General features: G+C 48.9%; 1 protein-coding gene across 1 annotated transcript in view; it reads right to left on the bottom strand.

The window, feature by feature from the left end:
* TTC7A (tetratricopeptide repeat domain 7A) overlaps window positions 1–25,481 on the bottom strand; it is a 120,436-nt gene that overhangs the window by 86,758 nt on the left and 8,197 nt on the right. Inside the window, exons 2-4 of the mRNA XM_042932202.1 lie at window positions 23,412–23,575; window positions 18,000–18,168; window positions 1,810–1,940 (exon numbers count right to left, since the gene is read on the bottom strand). Of these exons, the coding sequence (XP_042788136.1) occupies window positions 1,810–1,940; window positions 18,000–18,168; window positions 23,412–23,575 (464 nt within the window). The remainder of the gene's footprint in view (window positions 1–1,809; window positions 1,941–17,999; window positions 18,169–23,411; window positions 23,576–25,481) is intronic.

The raw sequence follows: 25,481 nt of genomic DNA, 5'->3' as shown, positions 1-25,481 counted from the left end.
TTGGAGCTTGGGGTTGGGTCTGAAGAGGGACACAACACCATTTCTGAGAATGCACAGGGTCCTCTGGCCTGCCCTTCCCTGACCCAAGATAGCTAGCTCCCGGGGCCCATTTGTCTGCCCAATGCCACAGGACACTGATTCCAGCCCTGCCCACCATTACAGCTCATCACCATAAAAGTCGAAAGCCTGGGCTTCTGGATGAATGGGAGACCATCTTTTTCATGAAAGTTTTCTCCAAAACCACATGCATTTCCAATGTGAAGAGCTCCTAAAACACTGTTGTCTAGCAGTGATCCATGTGACCTCAGCAGAGGTCAACTCAGCCACGCCAGTCTCCAAGTGGACTTCCGCCAGGGAATGCACTCGAGTCCTGTTTTTGCTGAGTCCCCCAATAACTTTTCCTTTCCTCCTGAAACCCAATCAAGTAAAAGGACTCTAGGGTAGTGACACCCAACAGGGAGGCGATTTTGCCTTCCAGGGACATTTGGCATATCTGGAGACATCTTCAGCTGCCACAACTTGTATTTTATAATACACAAGGTTGCCCCACACAGCAAAGAATGATCCAGCCCTGATGTCAATAGTGCTGAGGGTTGAGAAATCCCACTCTGGGGGAATCGGCTTGGCCTGGACGACTCCTCCTACAAGGCCTGTCACAAAACAGGTGCTGGGTTGACATTTTGGCACTTGCCAAAGTAGGTAAGGTCAAATGTCTCTGGGCTCTGACTCTCAGCTCATAACCACCTCCTTCAGGATGCCAACCCAGGTCTACTCTGCCATATAGCACCCGCCTTCCAGCATCTACGAACCATCTACTGAACAGCATGCCTAGGCACCACCCCCGAATTCTCCCCTGCAAGTAACCGGAGCCACACTCCCAGGGTTCCAGTCCTGCCAATGCCACTTAGTAACTGTCTGAACTCTGGGAAGTCATTTAACTCCTCCCCAAACCAGGGTTTCTCGCTTGGGAAATAGGAACAACAGGGCCTATCCCAGCCAGTGGGTGTGAGGGTTAAATTCAAGAATGACTGTAAAGTACTCAGGAGTACTGCCTGACACAAGAGCAGTATCTTTGTTAAATATAGCTGTCTGCCGTCCTCCCATTAAACCAAGAGCCCCCCAGAAGGGAAGACCTGGGGTAACATCTGCTAACACCAGAACCACTGTCCTGCCAACAGTCTGACAGCCCCCTCCCCCCCCATCCCCCCTGCAAGGGGGAGCTGGGAGAAGAGGACGCCCGAAGACTTCCAGGCCCCGACTTGCCGGCACTGCTGGCCTCTGAAAGGCTAGGACAAAGAGCCCCAAGGCCTCCCCTCCCCGAGGGGATCTAGTAGGGAGCTTCCTGGCCACCTGAGGAGAGGGAAGGATGCCTAAGTGCAAGGACCAGCCAACACCTCTTCCAAAGGGACCACAGTGAGCAAATGGTTGTATCTCTCTAAACCTCATCTGTTAGGGATAAGTACAACATCTACCTCATACAGTTGCTGTGAGGATTACACAAGTTTACAGGTACAGATAGGGCTGTCACATTTGGTCGTCCGAGCTGAGCTCATCCAGGAGGCTCTGGGCTCCCACAAATGGTACGGACTCATTTAGTTATTAAATAAATAAATAGAAGAGTGTGGAGGCGAAGGGTCTCACTCTGACAGAAGAGGTATACTGTGATAAGCTTTCCAACCAATGAGGCGGAATGGCGTCGCGGGGGCGGAGGGTGCCTTATCCTAGTACACACAAGGGTCACCCACAGGCTTAGTGGGGGGCTTGGCATGACAGGCGCTCAATAGAGGCAGCTATAAGCAGAGTGCTCACCTTCTCCAACTCCTGCAGGAACACCTGCGCAATCCAGGAGGCCCTCTCGAAGCAGGTGATCACTTCCTCCTCCCTCTCAGTCAGGCGGTGGCGGGAAGCAATGGAGTTGGGCAGGCGTTCTAGGGAGAGGCCTGCGGGAGGAAGACAGCACCTCAGACGTGCCCTGCCCCGGCCCCCCAACCCCAGGCCTTGCCCACAGACCCAGGGAGACCTAGGCTCAGGAGCAGCCAGTGAGGGGCAAGGTCCACAGTGGCAGGGAAGGAGGAGGCTAAAGCAGTGGTGGTGGTATTGGCGGCGGCTGGGGTCAAGCTGTGGGCTGACAGCGGGGACACCCAAGCCCCACACGGGGAACTGCACCGTGGCACCTTTCCTGCCTACCCTTCCAGGCCAGCTCCCGCAGGAACCATTCCTGACCCTCCCTCCAAGTTGCAGGAGTGCCCCCAGGCACTGGTTATTTATCTACACTGGTTATTACGCCCAGCTCTTCTCTTCCCGCTTTAGCCGAAAGCTCCATGTGGGCAAAATGTGAGCTTTTCTGCACCACTGCAGTCCCTAGTATCTGCACACAGCAGGCACCCAGGCTGGGCGGCACTTTACAGGCACCCTTCCACGGAACCAGTTTCTACCTCACCTAAGTTATTTGTGCATAGGTCAGACTGCCTGAAGTGGACAGCAGCTGCCTCTGCCCTCCAGGCAGCCACTGCCTGTTCTCTGGCCCCAGAGCCTCGCTTTCCCCATGAACACCCCTCCTGCAGCTGCAGAGCATGAGGCCCCCACTCCATCTCCCGGGCAGTCCCATCATCAGGGCCACAGCGACTGGCTAAAGATGAGCCCTGGAACTTTTAACTTTTTCCACTGGGGCTGGGAAGCTGGGAGGAGGTCAGCCTGAAATGCTAGGGAAAGCCTGCCTGAAAATGAAGCTACACAAGGTGAATACAGTCAACACGATTGAGCTGTCCACCTGCAAACGCTTGCAATGGTACATTTTGTTATGGCTTTTTTTTTTTTAAACCATAATTACATTTTTTTTTTAATGTTTTTTTTTTAATTTATTTTTGAGACAGAGAGAGACAGAGCATGAACGGGGGAGGGTCAGAGAGAGAGGGAGACACAGAATCTGAAACAGGCTCCAGGCTCTGAGCGGTCAGCACAGAGCCTGACGCGGGGCTTGAACTCACGGACCGCGAGATCATGACCTGAGCCGAAGTTGGACGCTTAACCGACTGAGCCACCCAGGCGCCCCCATTTTTTTTTAATCAAATCAAATCATGGCTCTAAAGCAAAAACAAACAAAACAAAAAACCCCAAAACGAAACCAAAATGAACCACCCCTAAAAAAAAGGTAAGAAGCCCAGAAGGGAGAGCACTGTTATGCTTATTAGCTGTTAAGCCATAAAGGAAAACAACTATATTTGCATTAGTTTTGGTTTTTTTTAAGACAAGAAGACGACTGAATAAACTCTTAGTAATGAGGAGAAAAATCTACAGGGTAAAGATGAGTCAAGATGGAAGAGGGCAGATTCCTAATGACACCGTTTGAGTGCCCTGCCTGAATCTCTACCCCCTGAAACTTCCCAGTATATGAGCCCATAATACCCCCACCCTTTTTAGGGTGAAGTGAGCTTAAAGTGTGTTTCGGTCACATGGGACTAACACACAGACCTGACTAGAGAGTGCTGTCCTGGACTGTTGCTTCCTAACTGGCAGAATCCAGTTCGCTCCCACCTTTGTGTCCCACACGGTACTTTACATGCAACAGGTGCTCAGGATGAACTTCCTGGAGGAGCTGTAGGAATAGAACCCCCAACTCTCTCCTGCCCTCTGCCCTACCCTCCAGCTGATGACCATGCCCTCAACACTTCCCCATCCTTCCTCTTCCTCCCTCATCTTAGGCTTGACCTTTTTTTTTTTTTTTTTTAAAGTTTATTTATTCATTTTGAGAGAGAGAGAATCCCAAACAGGCTCTGCACCATCAGCGTGGAGACTGATTCAGGGCTTGATCTCACAAATTATGAGATCATGAACTGACCTGAAGCCAAGAGTCAGACGCTTAACCGACTGAGCCACCCAGGTGCCCCTGTGCTTTACCTCTTGAGGGGATGACCATATCAGCCTCCTAACTGGCCTCCCTGCCTCATGTCTTGTTCTATTCCACCCTGCACACTGTTCCCAGGGTGATCCTTCTAGAACTCCACCACTTCAACCCTCCAGGGATCCCCAGGGCTACAAGGTATGGTCCAAACTCCTGGCACTCCATAACAGGGCCTCCAGGATTCCATCCCTGTCGCCTGCCCAGCCTTGGCTCTCACCATATGCCACAGGCTGAATGTTTGTGTCCTCCACCCCCCAAGTCATATGTTGAAAACCTAGTGCCCAAGGTGATTGTATTAGGAGGCAGGGGTCTTTGGGAGGTGATGAATGGGGCTAATAGCCTTATAAAAGAGACCCCAGAGATCCACCTCACCCCTTCTGCCACATGATCACACAGCAAGAAGTCAGCAGCCTGCAACCTGGAAGAGGGTCCTCACCATAATCTGACCATGCTGGTGCCCTAATCTCAGACTTCCAGCCTGCAGAGTCATGAGAAATAAACGTCTGTCGTGTTGATGCCACCCAGTCTGTACTTTGTTACAGTAGCCCGAGCTAAGACACCACAACTGCTGCATCCACACCCAACCTCCTGTTTCCAATGCTGACCTTGCTCAAGCCATTCCTCCTGCCTGGGATGCATACCCCTGCCGAATCTCCCAAGTCTGCCCAAAATTACCACTCACCTTCCGCCCTGCTGAGGGCTGCCCCCTCCTAATACACCCCGGTATAACCAACTGATCCCTCCTGGGGCCCCAGTCTATGCTTTACATACTCCTGCCCCACCATTTCTTATATTTATTTACTCACATGCATACCCAGCCAGACTGTAAACTTTGAAAGGCATCAACCTTATCACGTTTGCCTTTCTACAAACTGGCACATAGTAGGCACTTAACAAGCCCTGGCTGGCCAGCTGAAGAGATGGCAAGCCTGATCATGTCTGACAAAGTACAAAGTGCCCTGCAAATACAAGGTAAGGAATTACTGTTTTTCTTGGCTAGATCCCAACTCATATGGATTTAGTGACCTTGCCCTCTGCCAGGCTGGGGCGTGAACAGGTCCAAAGGTCGGGGTGACTCGGCCGGGGAGAAGGCAGGCACAGAACGTGGAGGCCCTTGCTCAACACAAATACTCAGTTACCGGGGTCACCGAGGGTCAACGTGCCTCCTGCCAAATGACTCATGACCAGGAGGGGAAGAGAGCACTAAACAGGATAGAGGAAGAGTGGGAGTCCTGGAGGAGACGCAGAAAGCAGGCAGAAGGCAGGTGCCACCGCTCACTGCTGGTGCCGGCCCTGCTTCCTCCTTCCCAGCTACGTATCCTGTCCACCCTGCAGGAAGGTGGTTCAGAGGCCTGGCCTGGGAGACCAGCTGCAGATGGCAGGAGGGTGTAGCCAACTCCAGAAGCCCTAGAGCGGATCTGTCTCAACATGGCTGCTCTGCGGCTCCCCTGAGACACATGCTGCTGGCTGGGTTCCTTCCTGTCCCACAGCTGGGCCCAGACCTGGGATGGAAAATGCCAGCTGCTTGGCCTGCTCGGGCTGCCAGTCCCAAGCCTCCCCTGGGCTGACCACTACAAAGCGGTGAAATTAGTAACATGTGTCTGTGGGGCCTCTGCTGTCCATTGCTTCATGTGTTCCCTCCACTCCCAGCAGAGGCCTCTCGGCCATGCTTCTCTGGGAATTCTAAGTCCCAGCCTCCTGGAAAACTCACAGCAAAACCACCTCCTCCCGGAGGCTGTCTTAGGCCTCCTGACCTCAGAACCAGTGGAACATTTTACCTGTATCTCCTTTGTGTATGTCTTTTTCCCACTCTGTAACCAGCCTCTCTGCCCGTGCTATAGGATTTCAGTTACATGACATTCAAAAAAAAGGCAAAATTATAATCTGTATTAATAGAAACTAACCACTTATTAGGAGTGGAGAGAGAACCAACTGGAAAAGGGCCTGCAGGAAACTTCTAGGGTAATGGCAATGTTGTCGTTACTGTGGTGTTGGTTATGTGGGTATTTACACTTGTCCAACTCACCAAATCAGACACTTAAGATTGGTAGACCTCACTGTATAAACATTTATCAAAAATAACGGATATAATTCCTTTTCCAAAGGAAGCAGTTGTGACAGCAGAGAACTAAAAGATGGAGGTAGAAGAGCTATGGTCACTAAGGTGGTCCTCTGTGAAATAATTTCCAATATACGTAAGACCAAAAAGCTTCCTGGAGCTTGGCAATGGCTTCTCCAAATGAGGGTGATAGTCCAGTCACCCAGTTCTGCCCATAAAAAGGGGCTTCTTGACCTTACCTTTTTTTTATTTTTAAGTTTCTTTATTTATTTTGAGAAAGAGAGAGAGAGAGAGAGAGCAGAAGCAGGGGAGGCAGAGAGAGAGAGAGAGAGAGAGAGAATCCCACGTTGACTCCACACTCAGTGCGGAGACCAATGTGGGGCTCTGTCTCATGAACCCTGAGATCATGACCTGAGCTGAAGTCAAGAGTCAGATGTTTAACCAACTGAGCCGCCCAGGTGCCCTGGGGCTTCTTTATATTTGCTCTTTGACTCCCATGAAGGTCCATTTTCCTGTTCATACACATCTGATCGAAACCCACTAGAGACTCCAGCCCTTGGGTCCCTTCACCCTCTGCCTGCCCCTTGAGCATTTCTGCACAAGTGGCCAAACCACAACACTAGATCCAAGATGAGACAGACGGGCTGGCTGCTCCTGAGCCTGGCCCCACAAGACCCCAGTGGTTGTCACACAATCCTATGAGCCAGAAGGAAGCCGGGGGCTGCCAGGAAGCCCAGGGGACCGCCTCTTGATTCCCACTGGCAAAGGTGCCTTTCTGTGAAAACACCCAGCTTTACAAGCCAAGGGAAGGTCCCTTTCAAGAAGAGTGCTTGCTTTTTCACTAAGTCCGAACTTTTGGTTTGGAGGCAAACTGATCCTGGTTCAGCCCCGGGCTCAACACCCAGGCTGGTCTCTGCCTCCTCAGGCTGAGATGAGTCATCACATCCCAGGCAGGCGCCTTTCCAAGAAGCCCCGCCTTTTGGAGCTCTGGGCCCTAGATGCAGAGGTGGAGAGCACGACGGTTTCCTCTGCAATGGAACTTTCCAGTTGGGTGGACTCCTACCTCCCTCCTACACAGTTGGTCCAAGGGCACCTGGTACCCACAGAAGGCTAAGCCCCAAGTTAGGTACTCTGGGTTTGGGGATGGGAGAGGAAGAAATGCAAGTCATTGCTTCAGCCCTTAGGGAGGGGGCCTCAATGCCAGGTAGGGAAGAACCTTATAAATCACACTCAAACAGCAGGCGACTGCGGGAATGGAAAATGGTGCAGCCACTGTGGCAAACAGTCTGACAGTTCCTCAAAAAATTAAAAACAGAATTACCCTATGAACCTGCAACTCCACTTCTGGGTGTATACCCAAAAGAATTGAAAGGAGGGTCCCAAAGAGATATTTGTACACTCAAGTTCACAGCAGGATTAGTCACAATAGGCAAAATGTGGAAGAACCCATGTGTTCTTTGATGGATGAATGGTTAAAGAAAATGTGAAATATGCATCCATTGGAATATTATTCAGCTTTAAAAAAGAAGGATATTCCTGGGGTGCCTGGGTGGCTCGGCTGATTAAGCGTCTGACTTCGGCTCGGGTCATGATCTCACGGTTCGTGGGTTCGAGCCCCGTGTCGGTCTCTGTGCTGAAAGCTCAGAGCCTGAAGCCTGTTTCAGATTCTGTGTCTCCTTCTCTCTCTCTCTGCCCGCCCCCGCCACCCCCCCCCCCCCCCCCGTGCTCTATCTCCATCTCTCAAAAATAAATAAACGTTAAAAAATTAAAAAAAAAAGAAGGATATCTTGCCATATGTCACACAGATAAACCTTAAGAACATTATGCTAAGTAAAATAGGCCAGTCACAAAAAGACAAATAGTGTATGATTCCACTTCTTTGAGGAACCTAAAGTAAGTAGACAAATTCATAGACACAGAAAATAGAACAGCAGTTGCCAGAAGTTGCAGAGAAGGGCAAATGGGGAGACGTTTGGTGGGTACAGAGTTGGGGTTTCCCAAGATAAAGAGTTCTGGAGACTGGTTACACAACAATGTGAATACATGTAACACTCCTGTACTGTATGTACGCTTGCAGATGATTAAGATAGTGAATTTTATATCATGTGTATTCGATCACAATGAAAAATAAAATCTTTAAAAGATAGTTAAGATGCTAAATTTAGATTATATATATTTTACCAATTTTTTAAAAATTTCTTTTTAATGTTTATTTATTTTTTAGGAAGAGAGGGAGAGAGAGAGACAGAGAGAGGAGACACAGAATCTGATCAAGAGGCTCCAGGCTCTGAGCTGTCAGCACAGAGCTCGACGCAGGGCCTGAACTCACAGACCGTGAGATCACGACCTGAGCCAAAGTCAGGAGCTCAACCGACTGAGCCACCAGGAGCCCCTATATTTCACCAATTTTTTAACCTACAGTGTTATATTAGTTCCGGGTGTACAATAGTGATTTAACACGTCCACACATCGCTTGGTGCTCATCACGACAAATACACTCCTTAATCTCCATCACCATTTCACCCATTCCCCGTAACCATCAGTTTGCTCTCTATAGTTAAGAGTCTATTTTTTGGTTTGTCTCTGTTTTTTCCTTTGCTCATTCTTTATGTTTGTTTCTTAAATTCTACATATGAGTGAAATCATATGGTATTTGTCTTTCTTTGACTGCTTTATTTCACTTAGCATTATACTCTCTAGCTCCATCCATGTTGTTGCAAATAATGAGATTTCATTCTTTTTTATGGCTGAATAATATTCCATTGTGTATATATACACCACATATCCTTTTCCATTCATGGACACTTGGGCTGTTTCTTTATTTGGCTATTGGAAATAATGCTGCAATAAACACAGGGGTGCATGTATCCCTTTGAATTAGAGTTTTTGTATTTTCTGAGAAAATATCAAGTAGCATGATTACTGGATCATAGACAGGGTAGTTCTATTTTTAACTTTTTGAGGAACCTCCATACTGTTTTCCACAGTGGCTGCACCAGTTTGCATTCCCACCAACAGTGAAAAAGGGTTCCCCTTTCTCCGCATCCTTGCCAACACCTGTTGGTCCTTGTGTTGTTGAGTTTAGCTATTCTGACAGGTGTGAGGTGATAGGTCATTATGGTTTTGATTTGCATATCCCTGATTATGAGTGATGTTGAGTATCTTTTCATGAGTCTGTACATTTTACCAATTTAAAAAAATGAAAAAAAAGGAAAGTGGACAACTTGACTCCATGCACCCGTCTCCAAAAAGTGGATCCACTAACTTTACTTCTAAGAATTTATCACTAAAAAATTAATGACATAAGCAAAAATTTAGTTTGAAAGATATCTACCGTAGCACTATTTATAATGGCAAAAAGATGAAATTTAACCTAGAGGTCCAATAACAGGAGACAAGCTTGCTAAACTGCAATAGATTCTAACAATGCAATGCAGTTAAGCTTTAAACAGTGATGTAGATATGTAGTGGGAAATGGCTCATAAAATACTCACTTTAGAAAAGAGATTATAAAGTATGATTGTATGAACTTATTTTTGTTCTTTAAAAAGCCACATATAAACCTATAGGAAAAAAGACCAGAAGGATACACCCCAAAATGTTTATAGAGATCTTAGTCTCCATTTCCTGAAACACAAAATGGGATTACCACCGATGCCCAACTCATGCAGGCCGTGAAATTGAAATTAGACGGTATTATATAGATTAGCATGCATGTTCTCAGAGAATGTTAAGTGAGGCTCACAGTGATCTCTCTGGAAGGGATCTGGTCTTTCCCTAGAATGACAGATGAAACCTCTAATTCAAGAAGAGATTCCTTCCAACACCCCTCAGTTAAAAGTGCCAGAGTCCAAACTAGATCCAGGTCTTCTGGCTTCAATACTGTCTGCTGTCTCGGCCCAGACTCCCTATGTATGTCTCCCCCTACCTGCCATGCCCCCAAGGGTTCCCAAACCTCAGGCTTCTGGCCAGCCCCTGGTGGCTGCAGTGAAGCTGTCCACTCTGCAAGGGGATGGGCCCCTCAAATGCACCCCTCACAGCCTTGCCTGCACTCCACACCCCCAGCCCAGGAAAGAACTCAGTGAAGGCCAGGTACACACACAATGAACACACCCAGCCTCCTTCCAAGATGCCCCAACAGCACTCCTCTCCCTCTGGAAGCCTGGACTGTGGACTGCAGTCTAGGGACAGAGCAGCGGTACTGACAGTGCTAACCTGCCTCCCCACAGGGCAAGCGACCCATGCCCCTTTGAGAAGGAAGCCAAAATCAACAGCTAATTCCTGCTTAAAAAAAACAAAAACAAAAACAAAAAAAACCCAAAACCAAATATGCCACCATGTCCTGCCCTAGGAGAAGCCTGGTGTTTTTATTTTCAAATTCTAATAAGCCACAAGTTCCCAGGTGAGAGCAGAATAGCCTGGGGTTGCAGTGACCAAAAGAGGACAGGAGAAAAAAAAAAAAAAAAGAAAGAAAGAAAAAAAAGAAAACAAACACTCAAGAAGTGAGAAGAGAATTTGCAGATCATAATTCTCACAGCTGCTAAGTGTTTTTCTGTTTGTTTGTTTGTTTGTTTACATTTTTACTTTTCACAGCCTGTTCACCACTTAGCACCTAGCTGCAGTATTTTGGGAGAACTGGGGCCATTTTTCTCCATAGCCAGGCCAATCTTCTACTGGTCAGCCTGTGAGCAAGCCTGTCCAGAGCGTGGACTGTGGCCTCCCTGGTGCTGGGCTGCAAGCAAGAGGGGAAAAGGGCAGGACTCGTGGCTTTTCAGGGAAATGGAGGGTCATTCCTCCCTCACACCTTACCACACTGAGCTAGTGCTGGAGAACTGGAAGTGACACAGGCCTGAGGGGAGAGGCAGCTGTTTGCCATGGAACAGTCCTCTGAGAGGTGGACAGTGATGCCGTGGCTTGTGGGGCTGAACTGGGTAAGCTTGAGATATTGAAAGTGCAGGCCCTGAAGCTCCTGCATGCCCATCAAAGCATGGTGACCCAGGAATAAAGTTCTAGAACACCAGCAAGAAGACCCCCTGAGCTTTACTGCAAGGCTCTCATGCTCAGTCATTCCTGGCACCACCACCCCTTGCCCCCCACTAAACAAGTCACCTCCATTTCTCCTGGGGCTTCTCTTTGGACTTCTCCTTTACCTGGAAGGCACCTCTTCTACTCCTCTGCAGATAATTCCTCCCTAAGTTCAGGTTCACCTCCAAGCTAACCAGGAAAAACTCCAGATAGCTCCATTCACTTTCCTCTCTCTGCAGCAGAGTGGTTCAATCCCCAAGTACTTTTGGCGTATCAGGGATGACCCCAAAAGCTGGAGTCAGAGAGAGCCAAGTTCACATCCTGACCTGGTCACTAGCGGTGTTACCCGAGGTGAGTCAGTTCTGCCTGAGCTCTGGGATTCTGCCCTCCATACCTTTCACCTACTGTGGTTAACAGCACACTGATTTTCCTTTGAGGAACCATTCCTCCAACTCAGTCCACCAGATTCAGGTGGAAATCACACCCCCGGCACCAACCCAGAGGTTTGATGCTGGTCACTGTAACTGATTCCAGGGTAGGCACAAGATGGAATCAGGTCAATGAAGCACTCTCTCCTCCTGAGGCTGTAAGTGCTATGCACAGAACCATGTAAACCTGGAGGTGCTAAGACATCAACACATGCAGCCCCTAGATCCAGCTATGCCTGATGCCACCTACCTCCAATGACTTTCTAGTTACATGGGGTCATACATTTCCAGTGCCTCCCTCCTTTTTGTTGTTGCTTTTCCAGCTAGTTGGAGTTACATTTTTGTCATTACAACCCTAAGCCTGGTTATATGGAAACTGATCCCCAGAAGCATGATGATGTCAGAGGGTACAATTTCTGAAATGCAAGCCTGGCTGACTTAAGGTCAGATACAAGAGTGAGGACTGACCATCTCACAATTAAGAAACTGGAATTCCAGATATATAGCAGCAGTAGTGCCCATTGAAATGCAGCCTATTTTGTCTTGAGGTGAAGGCTGGAGCTTTAGGGCATCTGGTAGAAACATTTCAGGATATTGGCCTATGTTGGATACTTCTTAGGGTCCACAGCAAGGTCTACAAAAAGGGCAAGCTTTACTCCTGGCAATCCCTCTGGATGATGCAGCTTTGCCAGGGGCCCTTTTTACCTGTGGACAACAATCCAAGGTAGCTGACAGTCAAGTCTGATAAGCAGGGTTGGAAATTTTCTGCTCCTGGAGATAGGGAGACCAGACCGTATCAAGAGCTAAGGCTGTGGCCTGGGAAAGGCCTGATCCACCCCCACCCCCCCACCCCCAGGATCTCACAAGGATCCTGTGCTGTGGCTCTCATGTGCTGCTACAGAGCCAGATGCAGCTTGAGGGCAAGAGGTGTGAGCACCCCTCAGCCCAGCCTATTGCTTACCCATTAAACTGAGGGCTGGGGGCTGAGAGGGGCCCTGAGGCCTGATGCAGAGACAGAAACCACTAGGCCTGGCTCTAGAGCCAAGGGCTCTGTCTGAGTCAACAAAATCTCTAGCTCTAGTTTCTTACCCATGGAGATGATCTGATGCCAAATGTCCAAAGGCTTATTACTAGGTTGCTCTAGAGAGCCTTTGAGCCAGACAGATCCCAACCCTTGCAAAAACAAAGCCTCAGACCACTCAACGTGTAAGGCGATCCCAGGTGTGTGACCCCCATTTGGAAGTGGGCTGCTAAGGAGCTGCAGCCCCAGAGGGAACTTTGCAAATGCCCTTCTCAGGTGTCAAGGCAGAGAACACAACTGGGGGCAGCCACATGGCTGGGCACCCAGGCTAGGCAGGAAGTCCAATGTCCTGCCCCCAATAGGCTGCAGAAATAAGCTACAGACTAGCCACCTCTGGAGTAATTTCCATTTCCTGATTTTTCCAAACCATAAACTCCACTAATGCTGTGGCCTGTTGAGTCAGGGACTGGACAGGAAAGAGAGGCACCAGGTAGCTTGTGACTCATCGGTCTTGCCATAGTTACTACCTGCTTAGCTCCTCCTCCAGAGAAGCTGCTTCTCCCAGAGCCACATCACACCAGAAGCAGGCTTTGCTCAACTGACTGCCACTCCCTCAAGGGAAGGGAGCCCTACTGTTCATCTTGGCAACCCTGGCAGGTGCTGGCAAATTTTACTTTTTCCTGGAAGACATAGAGCCAAGGACCTTGAGGGGTATAATGGCCAGGGGCCAGATGCCTGGCAGGAGGAACATACTGACTTCTAACCGGGGAGACTCGGTCAAAGTCCAAATGAGCTTGAAGGAGAAAAAGAATGCCATAGGCTGCAGTTATACACAAGGGAAGCCTCCTGGTGGAAGATACACCTGAACTGCACCTAAAGGGAGTGTTAGGGCTATCTCTGCGTGTACAAAAGGGGCATGCTGGGCAAGAGCAGTGGCTCAAGAAAAGGTAAAGGGACAAAACTCTGCACACCATATTGGACACCAGGTGGAGACCTCATTCAGCTGGAATGTGAGTGGCTCCAGGAAGGGAGAAGAGGCAGAGAAGACTGGGGTTGCAGAAGGAATGACCACCTGTCCCCCCAGGGCTTCAAGTTCAGCAGAAAGACAGGGCTGGAAACCATGAGCAGGCAGAATCAAATGAGCAGGCTCTGCCTGGGGCTTCGTGAGGGTGGGTGGCACTGCAGACTGGCCCTCTGAGAAGGGCCTCGAAACCAAATTATTCTACATTTAAAAAACATTTTTTTTAAGTTTATTTGTTTATTTTGAGAGAGAGGGTGTGCACATGCATGCTTGCGTGCAAGTCGGGGAGGGGCAGAGTGCGACAGGGAGAGACAGGGTTTGATCCTACGACAGTGAGATTGTGACCCGAGCCAGTATCACGAGTCGGACACTTAACTGACTGAGCCATCCAGGTACCCCTGGACTGTTTTTTTAATACAAAGTAAATGGAAGATGTTCCCTTGAAACAAACCAAGATGGTGGTGGGGCAATGCCATCAAAAATAGATGTCTACCATCTGTACCTGGAATGGGCTGGGAACATTTCCTTTCCCAGGGCTTTCCCCTGGTCTGACATGCTTGGTCAGGGGATGGTGGGCTGGCAGAAGTCACACTGGAGCCACTGCAGGGCCTAAGGAACAGAGTGGTAGAGGGGCAGACTTCTCACTCTGGGCCAAGGTAACCAATGTTGACATATAAAAGGAAGTTTTCTGAACAATCTGCCTACCAACACCACTGCCCTGGGTTGCTTCCACACTAAGCAGACCCATGGGACAGTGATACAGGGCTTCACTGGTGGCTGCAGCTCCTAGCCAACCCAGGGCTGATGGAGGCCAGGAGAGGTAGAAGCCCCCCATCTGCCCAAGGCCCAGTTAGGCCCCCCATGGACTACTCTCAGCAACAGAACAACAGTGTGCCCACAGGCATCGTTCCTCCTGGCTGGCCCCTGGATTCTGCAGTAACTGGCAGGACCCTCTCCTTTCTCAGGGCTCTGTGCACTGCCTGTACTCTCATCTGTGTGAACCCGTTCTGGAGGTAACTGCAACCTGCTCTCCAGGTGGGGTCCTCTGTCACAGGCAGGATACAAGCTTGAGAGACAACCACCCGGCCATCAATCTAAGCTCCACTGCTTACAGATTGCAAGTCTCTGTTTCTTCATCCCTAGAGTAGGCATAACAATTACCCACCTCCCCACCTTATAGAGTAGAGGTGAAGATGAATCCCATTACAGAAGCTGGAGGGTCACGTAACCCCCATGCAATATACACACGTATGCAAGTACTGTTTCTGCATTTCAGCAAGAGAGACCCAAGACCACTGCAAGATGGTGTCTAGAGCCCTCCCTGAGAATCAGAAAGCATTTTCTGGTCTCATCCACATCCCCTTGACTTCAGAGGAAGGCCTAGCCCTTGTGAGTGATGCTTTAGAAGGACACATAACCAGATCGCTCTGCCCTGAAGCAGAAAGTGGGTGAGTTGAGTGTATTTTTATGTCTTTGGGGGCTGGGAGGGGGGTGCAGTGAAGAGACCCGAAGCCTGTTCCTGACTCCTCTAACAAGACCAGGAGCTCCACTGGAGATACCCATACATGCGCCCCCACTGAGCCTCCAGGCCCCGTGACACATGGCCCCATCCTCCTTCCTCCAGACAGGTGTGCCAAGAAAACTCCCTGCCCCACTGGATGGCACCAAGTGGAACCATGGATGGAACCATGAAGCAGAAGCCAGTGCAAAACAGTAAATAAACTGTGGTGTAATGGCCTGGCCAGACAACACTTGGGATTAGGGAAGGCAGGCTCCTGGGGGGGGGGGGGGGGTAGCTACCTGGAGACAGGACCTAAAGCTGTAAGGCTGCCTCGGGTAGAGGATTCTAGTTCAAACAAAGCTGACTACTGTCCTGGGTAAGGACGCTCCACTTCATCAGCCTTGACTTCCTCATCTGTAACATGGGGCAGACTAGCCTAGACAGCTTCTGTCACTGCTCTCAGTCTAGGCTTCTGAGCAGCACTACCATGGGGGAATCTACAAGCTCTGGCTGCCCGGGTTCAAATCCCAGCTCTGCTATTCCCATGAAATCCACGAGTCCCTTCACCTCATCAACTGTAACTCCTCATCTATAACAAGGGAATGAAGAGAACACCCAATGAGGCCTATTTACTACTGTGTGGATTCAGTGAGGGTGTACCTGGCATGGAGTGAGGGATTAATAACTATTATCATTCTATGAATTCTGTGGCCTCCTGCCACCACCATCCTTTCTATGGACTGAATGTTTGTGTCTCCCCCCAGCTCATGTTGCACGTAGTCCTAATCCCCAATGTGTTGGTATTTGGAGATGGTGCCCTCGGGAGATAGTCAGGGTTAGATGAGGTCATGAGGGTGGAGACCTCGTGATGGGACTGGTGACTTTATAAGAAGAAAAGAGAAAGAGATGGAAGAAAAGCTATGTGAGGGCACAGCGAGAAGGTGGCCATCTTCAACCCAAGCAGAGAGCCTTCCCAGATACCGACCCTGCTAGGACCTTGATCTTGGATTTCCCAGCCTCCAGAACTCTGAGAAATAAATTTCTGCTGTTTGAGCCACACAGTCTAAGGTACTTTGCTATGGGAGCCCAGCAGATTAAGACAACCCCGTGACCAGCCATCCCCGTCCCCTTCTCTCTGCATGGGGCGACCCACCAGGTACCCCCAAACCCAGGAAAATCAACATCATGCACACCCTGGAGACCTCATGCATGATCTCAAGCATACACAGGGTCAGGTGAAACTCAGCACGCCAAGCAGCAGGTAGGGCACAGGCATTGCAACAGGACAGGACGGACAAGCAGAGAGGAGACAGGTGCGTGGGAGGCCATGTGCAGTCAGCGAGGGGCGGGGAGCTAGCACAGGCCACGACCAAGCAGCCCACGCCAGTGGCACTTGGCTCCTTACCTCCCCTGCAGGACCTCTGACCACCAGGACTGTGTTCCCCCAAGAAGCTGGAGGCGTGCTGGAAAGAGTAGAGAGCAGAAGACAGGGAGCAGTAGGTAGAGCCAGGTCTACAGGAAAAAGTGCTGGAAAGGGCCCCCGAGGAAGGGTGTTAGGTTTGGGGAGTCCATGGCAGAGTGGTTTTCAAGAGGCCCAAAAGACCCAAACACTAAATGAAAAACACCCCCAAGACCAGCCTATGCTGGGGCACAGAGAAAGGGACGAGAGAGCCAAGGAAGAAGACACCCACATACTGGATTAACCTAGATGGCCACCTGTCCTCCTACATGCTGGTGTTGCATCTGTCCTGGGTGACAATCTCAGCAGACTTCCTGGGAGGTTGTGAATAGTCTCTCTAAAGGGAAAGGGACCCAGGGGTGGACAAATAGCCCTCGAGAAACCCAGGAGCCAGAGTCAAAGGAGGCCATGCTCTGCAAAGATGTCCCCTGGGATCCAAAGGAGACAGAGTGGAGGTTCCAATCCTGGTTCCACCACAAATCTCTGGGCAACTCTGGACAAGGTATGTAGCCTCCCTGGGCCTCAGTTTCCCCATATACAAGATGGAGAGAACGTCCCTATCTACAACAGAGAAGAAGGTGACACTCTACCATCTCAAACATCCAATCTCCATATGGCCATAAGCATGTCTAGACTTTTCTCTGGGGGCTGGTTTGTGCTGGAATAAGGAGATGACCAAACATCTAAGATTCCTGACAACCATCTGGGCAGGGGGGAGTTCCTGGGACACCGCACTGCCACTGAGGGCCATCCCTCAGGCTCTGTGACCCTAGGGTTCATGGATCCAGGGAAGAAGAAGCCTGAAGCACAAAGTCTGGGCTCAGGCTTTTACTAACATGTAACCCCTTCGGGGTCAGTTCAATGGCACTAAACAGTGCCCCAGGTGAGCCATCATCCACAGCTCCATATCATGGAATTTCTCCATCACTGACCCTGTGTGCCTGGGTCCTCACCACAACACCCCTTACTCTGGGAACTGGTTCTGACCTGCCCATCACTGATCTCTGGGCCACTCACAGGTGCCCAACAAATACCCAAGGAGGGACAGGCTGCTCTATACCACAGAGCATCTGATCTGTAGCCAATGTCAGTCCCCAGCACCAGCCTGATGACGGGATGGCATTGTTTTTAAGCCTTTCTCAACATCATGACCCAGCTGATTCCTCTTGGTTATGGTAACCCTGTGAGGGCAGGTGTTACAATTCTGTTTCACACATAAGTCAGCTGAGGCCAGGAAAGGTGAAGTGGTAATTTGCCCAAGGGCGTGCAGCTGGGTGGCTAGTTATTGACGGAGCCAAGGCGAGAACCTGAGGCTCCTGATATCTGGCCTGGTGGCTGCCGTCAGTCAGCATGCGCTGGTGTGGCTGGTTGCCGCTGGTGTCCACCTGGCTGGTTAGCGCCCGGGCACGACTAGGGGTCACGTATCTTGAACGCTGGCCCTGCAGGCCAACTGTCAATATAGCATCTGCTCTCCTACAGCTACCAAATGCTCTTGGCACAGGGGGCCAGGGTGTAAGGAGCTGAACATGGTGGAGGGGAGCCATGGCTTGTGCCCTCTAGGGCCCCAGCTGCATCCACACCTACCTTTGATGACAAAGGCCTCTGCCAGCAGCCGCATCTGATACAGTGGCTTGTTCTCCATGGACATGTCATCAATCCCAGCCCGTGCATACATACTGATGGCATCTCGGTATGAGCCCTCCACATAGTGCAGCTTGCCCTGGATCAGCATGGCCTCACACAGGTACTGTGGCTAAAAGGATAAAAAACACATTAGCAGGCTTCTGCCTCAAGGCCTCCCCACCCCATCCCCACCCCCACCAGGTACCCTGGGATGGACCCCCGCCCCATCCCACTGAGCCATGACGACTTGCCTAAGACCCTCCTCAGAACTCCCCTCTTCCTCCAGGAAGCCCCCCCAGTCCTCAGTACATGTGACATCCCTCTTCTCTCTACACCTGCAGTCTGTGGGCTACACTATGGTTCTCACTGAAATCCTTACATGAGTGCCCAATTATTTCATGCGTGTGTGTACTATTCCCCCAACCAGACCCCAGGCAGCTTGCAGACTGGGCTCTGTCTTCTGTCCAGAAGGCTTCAGCCCAAGGTTGGTGCTCAGGAATTCAGGCATTTGTTCTCAGTACAAGTAGGAGTCAAGGACCTAACCAAATTTTGTGGGGCCTAAAGCTCACATAACTGGGGGTCCTCTTTACATGCATATCTGTACAAATATACAGTGAGGGGAAAGGCCTTGGAAAGAAGCTGTGCAGGTAAGGGGCCAGCCACTGAAGCCCCACCTGCAACAGCAGGACCTCTGTGGTAAGAAGGGTCCTGTCAGTAGTGGGACAGGAAGGCAGGAGAGCCAAGGCCTGCTGGGCCACCATCCTCATCTCAAGTGCAGAATCAAGTGCCTGAATTCAAGCCAGTTGGTTTCTTCCTTTTCTTTCTCCAGTACTGCTAATGCCCAAATCTTCAACCCCATACAAGGACTCTTGGGGCCTCCCTCAGGAGGTCTGCTCAGCCCTGTCCCAAAGTCCTGTTCTTGGACATGTGCCCAGCTCCCCTCCAAGATCTCCCACTTTCCATGGCCATTTGCTCTAGCCCTCGCCCTCCATCTCTGCACTCAGCTGGCCCCACCACCCCTTTGGGCCAGGCTCTGGACACTGCCCCTACCACCCAGCAGCAGCTCTGTCCATAAAGCTCCTTGGAGATGCAATGCTGGCTCCTACCTTGGGCCTCTGTGCTACCCCTGCTTCCCTTCAGGGAGATTGGAGTCTGGGGAACCTGTAGCCCCAGGGAAAGCCTCCACCACTCCCCACCACCTACTGCCCTCTCAGAAGCCAGTTAAGAGATACGGAGTACAGCAAAGCCAAATTCTTATTCTGCACTGGTGTTTTGGTCATTATAAACACACATTTTCCCCTTGCCTTTGCTCACACAGCTCCCTATCTGGAACAGTCTCCCCCCACTTCCCCCTTGGTCTATCTGGATCTTCTTCCATCCTTTGGGAACTTGCTCCCGACCCACCTCTTCCTAAGAAGCCTCCCTGAGTACCAGAGGGCTCTGTCTGCTGAACTGCTAGAATGCCTCCACCAAGTGGACCCACTCAGCCCCTGTATGCCTGACCTGCTCCGACTATCGGTCAACTCTCCGAGGCTGAATTTTTCAAGTGCATTTGCTAGTCACCCAAACAGGCCACCCACTCCTTATGCTAGGGCCACAAATGACACACTCCCAGAGCCTCGGGACCCATGGTCCCTCCTAGCTGGGCAAAGATACTGCTGTTCCCCATGTTGGTTTCGAGCCACGGGCACATTTTCTCATTGCTCAGGCTAATTTAATTTACACCATCAGTGAGGGCGAGATAACAATTAACAACCACCCTCACCTCCCATCACAGCAATGCCAACAGCATCAGAGCAATGCGAGTCCAGAAAAGAGTTTTGAACTTTTCTTTGGAAAGGAGCTAGATAAATACAGGGCATGAGTCATCATTTTTCTTTTAATTTTTATTTATTTATTTATGTATTTATTTATTTATTTATTTATTTAAAGAGAAAGAGTGCGAGAGGGGGAGGGGCAGAGGAAAAGAGAATCTTAAAATAAAATTTTTTAAATGTTTATTTTTGAAAGAGAGAGACAGACAGAGTGCGAGCAGGGGAGGGGCAGAGAAAGAGAGAGGGAGACACAGAATCTGAAGCAGGGTCCAGGCCCTGAGCTGTTAGCATAGAGCCCGACGTGGGGCTCAAACCCACAAACTGTGAGATCATGACCTGAGCTGAAGTCAGATGCTCAACTGACTGAGCCACCCAGGTGCCCCAGAAGAGAGAGAATCTTAAGCAGGCTCCATGCCTGCTCAAGCCTGACGCAGGGCTCGATCCCCCATCTCCGGGATCATGACCTGAGCCGAAATCAAGAGTCAGACACTTAGCTGACTAAGCCACCAGGCACCCCACATACTACTTTTAATATTTCATTTTGCCTAATCAACATCAAGTTCTTGGCTTTGGTGTGGATAATGGTGAATATCTCAGTGTTATTGGTGACTATGGATGTCTTCAGTTAATAGAGCATGGTAAAATTTGTTCTTCCTAAATGTGATTTGGCATACAAACAGTTTTCATAATAATATACATGGATGCTATTCAGCCAATGCAGAGAATGAAATATTGGCATGGGGAAAGCTCCAGGTAAAAGTTCTTGTCAAATATGGATGCAAGGACTCTGATTAGAACCTGTATGTATGCACATGTGTTTGTTAATGCACAGAGAAAGGCATGTGGGACATAACACAAAATGATGACCAGCGCTTAACTTGGGATGGGAGTGGGGGTGGGGCTGGCAAACAAAAACTTTTACTTCAAACTACTTGTTTATTTAATGACTTTTTACCAGTGAGTCCGAATCATTTTTTACTTTATTTTTTTTTTATTTTTTTTTAATGTTTATTTTATTATTTTTGAGACAGAGAGAGACAGAGCATGAACGGGGGAGGGGCAGAGAGAGAGGGAGACACAGAATCGGAAGCAGGCTCCAGGCTCTGAGCCATCAGCCCAGAGCCCAATGCGGGGCTCGAACTCACGGACCGCGAGATCGTGACCTGAGCCGAAGTCGGATGCTTAACCGACTGAGCCACCCAGGCGTCCCTCATTTTTTACTTTAAAAACAATTTTTAAATATTTAATGGAGTCTGGCAAAGGAAACAATTAAAAGGGGTCTTGATGGGAAAAGCCTGGGACCCACCAATCAAGTGCAGCCTCTTTGATTGGCAGATGAGGAACCGGAGGGCCCAAGAGGTCAGAAGACATGCTCTAGGTCAAACAGTTGGTTTACTCCAACACGAAACCTCCCAGAGCTACCATAATCCCTGCTGAGGAATCTAAAGACAAGATCGTTAGACTTCCAGGACACTTCCCCCACAGAAAAAGCCCCACACTTCTTGGCCTAGTTTTTCAGTCCCCGCTCACTGGCCCCAGAGTCCCTCTGTCACCTCATTTCTCACCATTCCCTTTTGCTCCTGCTAAGTGACATACTTGAATGAGAACCTAATAAGAGAAACCATTAAATTATACACTGCTTCCTTCTTGGAATGTCCTATCCTATCTCTGTATGTCAATACCCTCCCCTCTTCAAGGTCTAGACCCTCCCACCCCCCATGAAGAGTCCAATTCTAATGCCACCATCACCCCGGGCTGACTCCCCACCTCACCCCAGGGAGTATCCCCCTTGAACTTGCCTCCTCATGTATACTAGTCATGTAGCATGTGTCACAGTCCATCTAGGACAATTTGCCAATAAGACTTATTTTCCTGGGGGCACCTGGGGAGCTCAGTTGGTTAAGGGTCTGACTTTGGCTTAGGTCATGATCTCACAGTTTGTGATCTCGAGGCCCGCCTTGGGCTCTCTGCTGTCAGCGCATAGTATGCTTCGGATCCTCTGATGCCCTCTCTCTCTCTGCCTCTCCCCCCTCACTCTCTCTCTCGAAAATAAATAAACATAAAAAAAAAAAAAAAAAAAGACTTATTTTCCCAGTAAACCTGCAACCTCCCTGAGGGCAGGGTCCATGTTGAATCAGTACATCTTTATTGCCCTCATAGTATAATGCCTTGCATAGAGTCGGTTACTATAAAATGTTTAAATCAGAAAGTATATTACTTTGGAATATCTCTTGAAAAATCACGTCCTCTTTGGGTCTCTAATGACGTACCCATACTTCTATTATAGCTCAGGATACACTGTAATCTAGAATGGTCTCAAACTTTAATGCACACATGAATCACCAGGAGAGCTTGTTGAAACAAAGATTCTGATCCAGATTTTGTACTCCCCAGATAATGCCCATACTGCAGGTGGGTGGACCATGCTTTAAGCAGCAAAGGTCTGGAGAGAGCTGACTATACTTCCCTCTATACCTCCCCTCAGTGCCTTTTATACAGTAGGTATTCAATCAATAAATGCATAGACTTAAACTGGCTTGCCTTGTTACTGAGTTCTTCTGTCGCTAGCCAACTTTGCATGTTTGCATGTTTCCAACTAGATCATGGGCTCACTGAGGTCCTATTTCCTTGAGATCCCTAAGGAGTCCAAAGGACTAGGCACATACTAGGTCAAGCAAGTGCTGTCTAATAGAAATATAACTTAAGCCACATGTATAATTTGAATTTTTCTAGTAAAATTTTCCAGTCACATTAAAAATGTAAAAATAGGTGATATTAATTATATCAAAAAAATTTTTTTAAATGTTTATTTAGTTTTGAAAGACAGAGATAGAGTGTGAGTGGGGGAGGGGCAGAGAGAGGGAGACACAGTATCTGAAGCAGGCCCCAGGCTCCGAGCTGTTAGCTGTTAGCACAAAACCCGACATGGGGCTCGAACTCACATATCGTGAGATCATGACCTGAGCTGAAGTTGGACACCTAACCGACTAAGCCACCCAGGCATCAGGTGACATTAATTTTAACAATATATTTTATTTAACCCAATTTATCCAAAATATTATCGTCTGAACATGTAAACCATATAAAGTATTAATGATCTTTTACATTCTTCATTTTGTGCTAAGTCTTCAAATTCCAGTATATGTTTTACACTTGGATAGCACAGCTCAGTTTGGACTCAGCTTTATTTTGAGAGACATAGAAAGAGAGTGTGAGCAGGGAGGGCCAGAGAGAGAAGGAGACACAAAATCTAAAGCAGGCTGGAGGTTCCAAGCTGTCAGCACAGAGCCCAATGCGAGGCTCAAACCCACGAACTTTGAGATCATGACTTGAGCCAAAGTTGGACACTCAACTGACTGAGCCACCCAGGCATCTCTGGACTAGCTCCATTTCAAGTGCTCAAGAACCACATGTGGCTAGTGGCTGTTGTACTGAACACTACAAAGCCAACCTTTAAGGGAGACTTGCTGCTCAGGTGACCCAGGGAGAGGGCTTGATGGCAGATAGGAGGCAGGAGATAGAGGAGAGGAAGCCCCGGGCACAGGGGTTGACCACTTACAGACAGCCTCCCGTGGTTAAGGATACTACTCAGGTAGTTTCTGGCTTCATTCATCTTTGGCTCATTCTTCTCTGGCAAAGGGATGGAGTCTTTTATCTTTGTGTGGTTCTCCTTCAAACACTGCTCCAGGAGGGCCTCGGCCAGGAGCAGCTTCCCAAAGTCATCTGAAAAACAGAGCAGTGATCCCCTGAAACTGGTACCTGTCCCTGTACCCACCCAGCCACCCTTAACCCAGCACATGAATGGCCCAGGTCTGAGAAAAGAAATAAAGACACAGTTTTCATAAAGTTAAACAGCCTTTAAAGAAAAAACACAGGCATTCTATCATAGGCACAGTACAAATTGCCCCTTTGGGTTTGTTTTCTGTAGTTTAGTGGTTGGGGAGGCAAAGTTCCCAAGATTTGGAACAAATTCCCAGAATTTCAGAATTTAAAATGAGGGACAAAGTCACATCCATGTCCCATTGTAGGTAATCAGTTCTTAAACCAAGAAGGAATTACCCCCAAATAACAGAAGAGGAAAAATATATGATGTGGCTTAATGCATTTTCATGAGCTCCTATTTCCATGTAACCAGAAAACCATGGTTTTCTCCATTTTTAAGGTATTTTAACATAACCAGGGATAACTTAGCAACAAAAGCAAAGAGTTACAGCAGAAAGCAGATGTACTGGTATAGCAGGGCAAATCCGTGGACGTGTTTAGCCCTGGCACTTTCTGGAGTTCTCTCACATATGTTAACCTATCTCTAGACTTCACCACCTGGCAGGGGAATTCATACTGTTTGGTTAAATTTTCCATCTCCCCATAAAGTACTGAAAACTCCAGGCTTGTGACCGTCTTGCTACCACAGAGAGGTGACCCAGGGAATGGGTGGGATCCCAGTGCTCACTGTGCAGGCTTAGAGGTTGAGTGTGGTTTCATGATAGCCTCAGGGGCTGTGCTCAGTGTGGCTGGTTCACTGCCCCTCCCCTGCAATCAGGGTAAGGACCAGGCCCACCACTCAACACAGGCACCCAACAAATAGCTGCTGAGTGAACTGGATCCTCTCCACTACTGGATGAGGAAGCCGTGAGGCTCAGAGAGTTATGTGCCAACCCAAAATGCCTCCAGGAAGGTCTGCTTGGTCCTGAGACTTCACAGAGCTTTCTACCGCCAGGATGGCATTTTTAGACCCACTCAGGAATGCCACTCACTCCTTACTCTCAGGACCACTGCAGTTTGCTTACAACTCAAAGCCACAGACCCAAAATTGCTGGCCTCTGAAGAGCTTTCTCCCCCCCCCCCACAAAAGGAGATTTCCCTCAGAGAACACCCTGAAAGCCCAGATCCCAGGGCACAGTCTTACAAGGGTTTTCCTCTAAGGATGCCAGAGCCTGTTAGTGATCCTTTGCTATCCACCTCATGATTTCAAAAATTAACATTTAGAGGAACTGGCCGAAAAAGTACCTAGTTCAAACTCTGATCCATCACTGATGGAGCAGAAGTTGGTGGGACCTCTGTAAAGGGCAATTTGATGACATAGATCAAAATTATTTTTGTGCAACCCACTGATTCCACAATCCCACACCTACAGAGGTCTTGGCACGTGTGTAAAATGACCTATAAGGTGATTCCTGCCGTGTTATTTATAATAGCAGAAAATTAGAGACAACTTTTATGTCCGCCAACATGAGGCTGGTTAAATAAAGCATGGTACTTCCATAAAAGGGGACACCACACTGCCATGAAAAGGAGCAAGGAAGCTCGTCTGTGCTGTGAAAGAATGAACTCCATGATAAATCAGTAAGATAGTGGAGTGCGCACAGTGGACAGAAACATGTGTTCATGACATGTGACAGGATACATATCTGATGGCCTTTCTGACTTATAGGGAAGGTGGCAGAGATGGAGGGAGGCTTTTCATTCTTTACTTTTTGGCCCCTTTGGAAGGCTGAGCCATGTGAATATATTATCTAGTCAGAAATAAAATTTAAATCGTCAGAGAAAGATAAATATCATATGATTTCAGTCATATGTGGAATTTAAGAAACAACAGATGAACATAGGGGAAGGAAAGGAAAAGTAAGAT

The sequence above is a fragment of the Panthera leo genome, chromosome A3 (genome assembly GCF_018350215.1).
Source record: "Panthera leo isolate Ple1 chromosome A3, P.leo_Ple1_pat1.1, whole genome shotgun sequence".
In the NCBI taxonomy this organism is placed as follows: Eukaryota; Metazoa; Chordata; class Mammalia; order Carnivora; family Felidae; genus Panthera; species Panthera leo.
The sequence above is the reverse complement of the archived record's forward strand: the minus strand, read 5'-3'. Positions and strand labels throughout refer to the sequence as shown.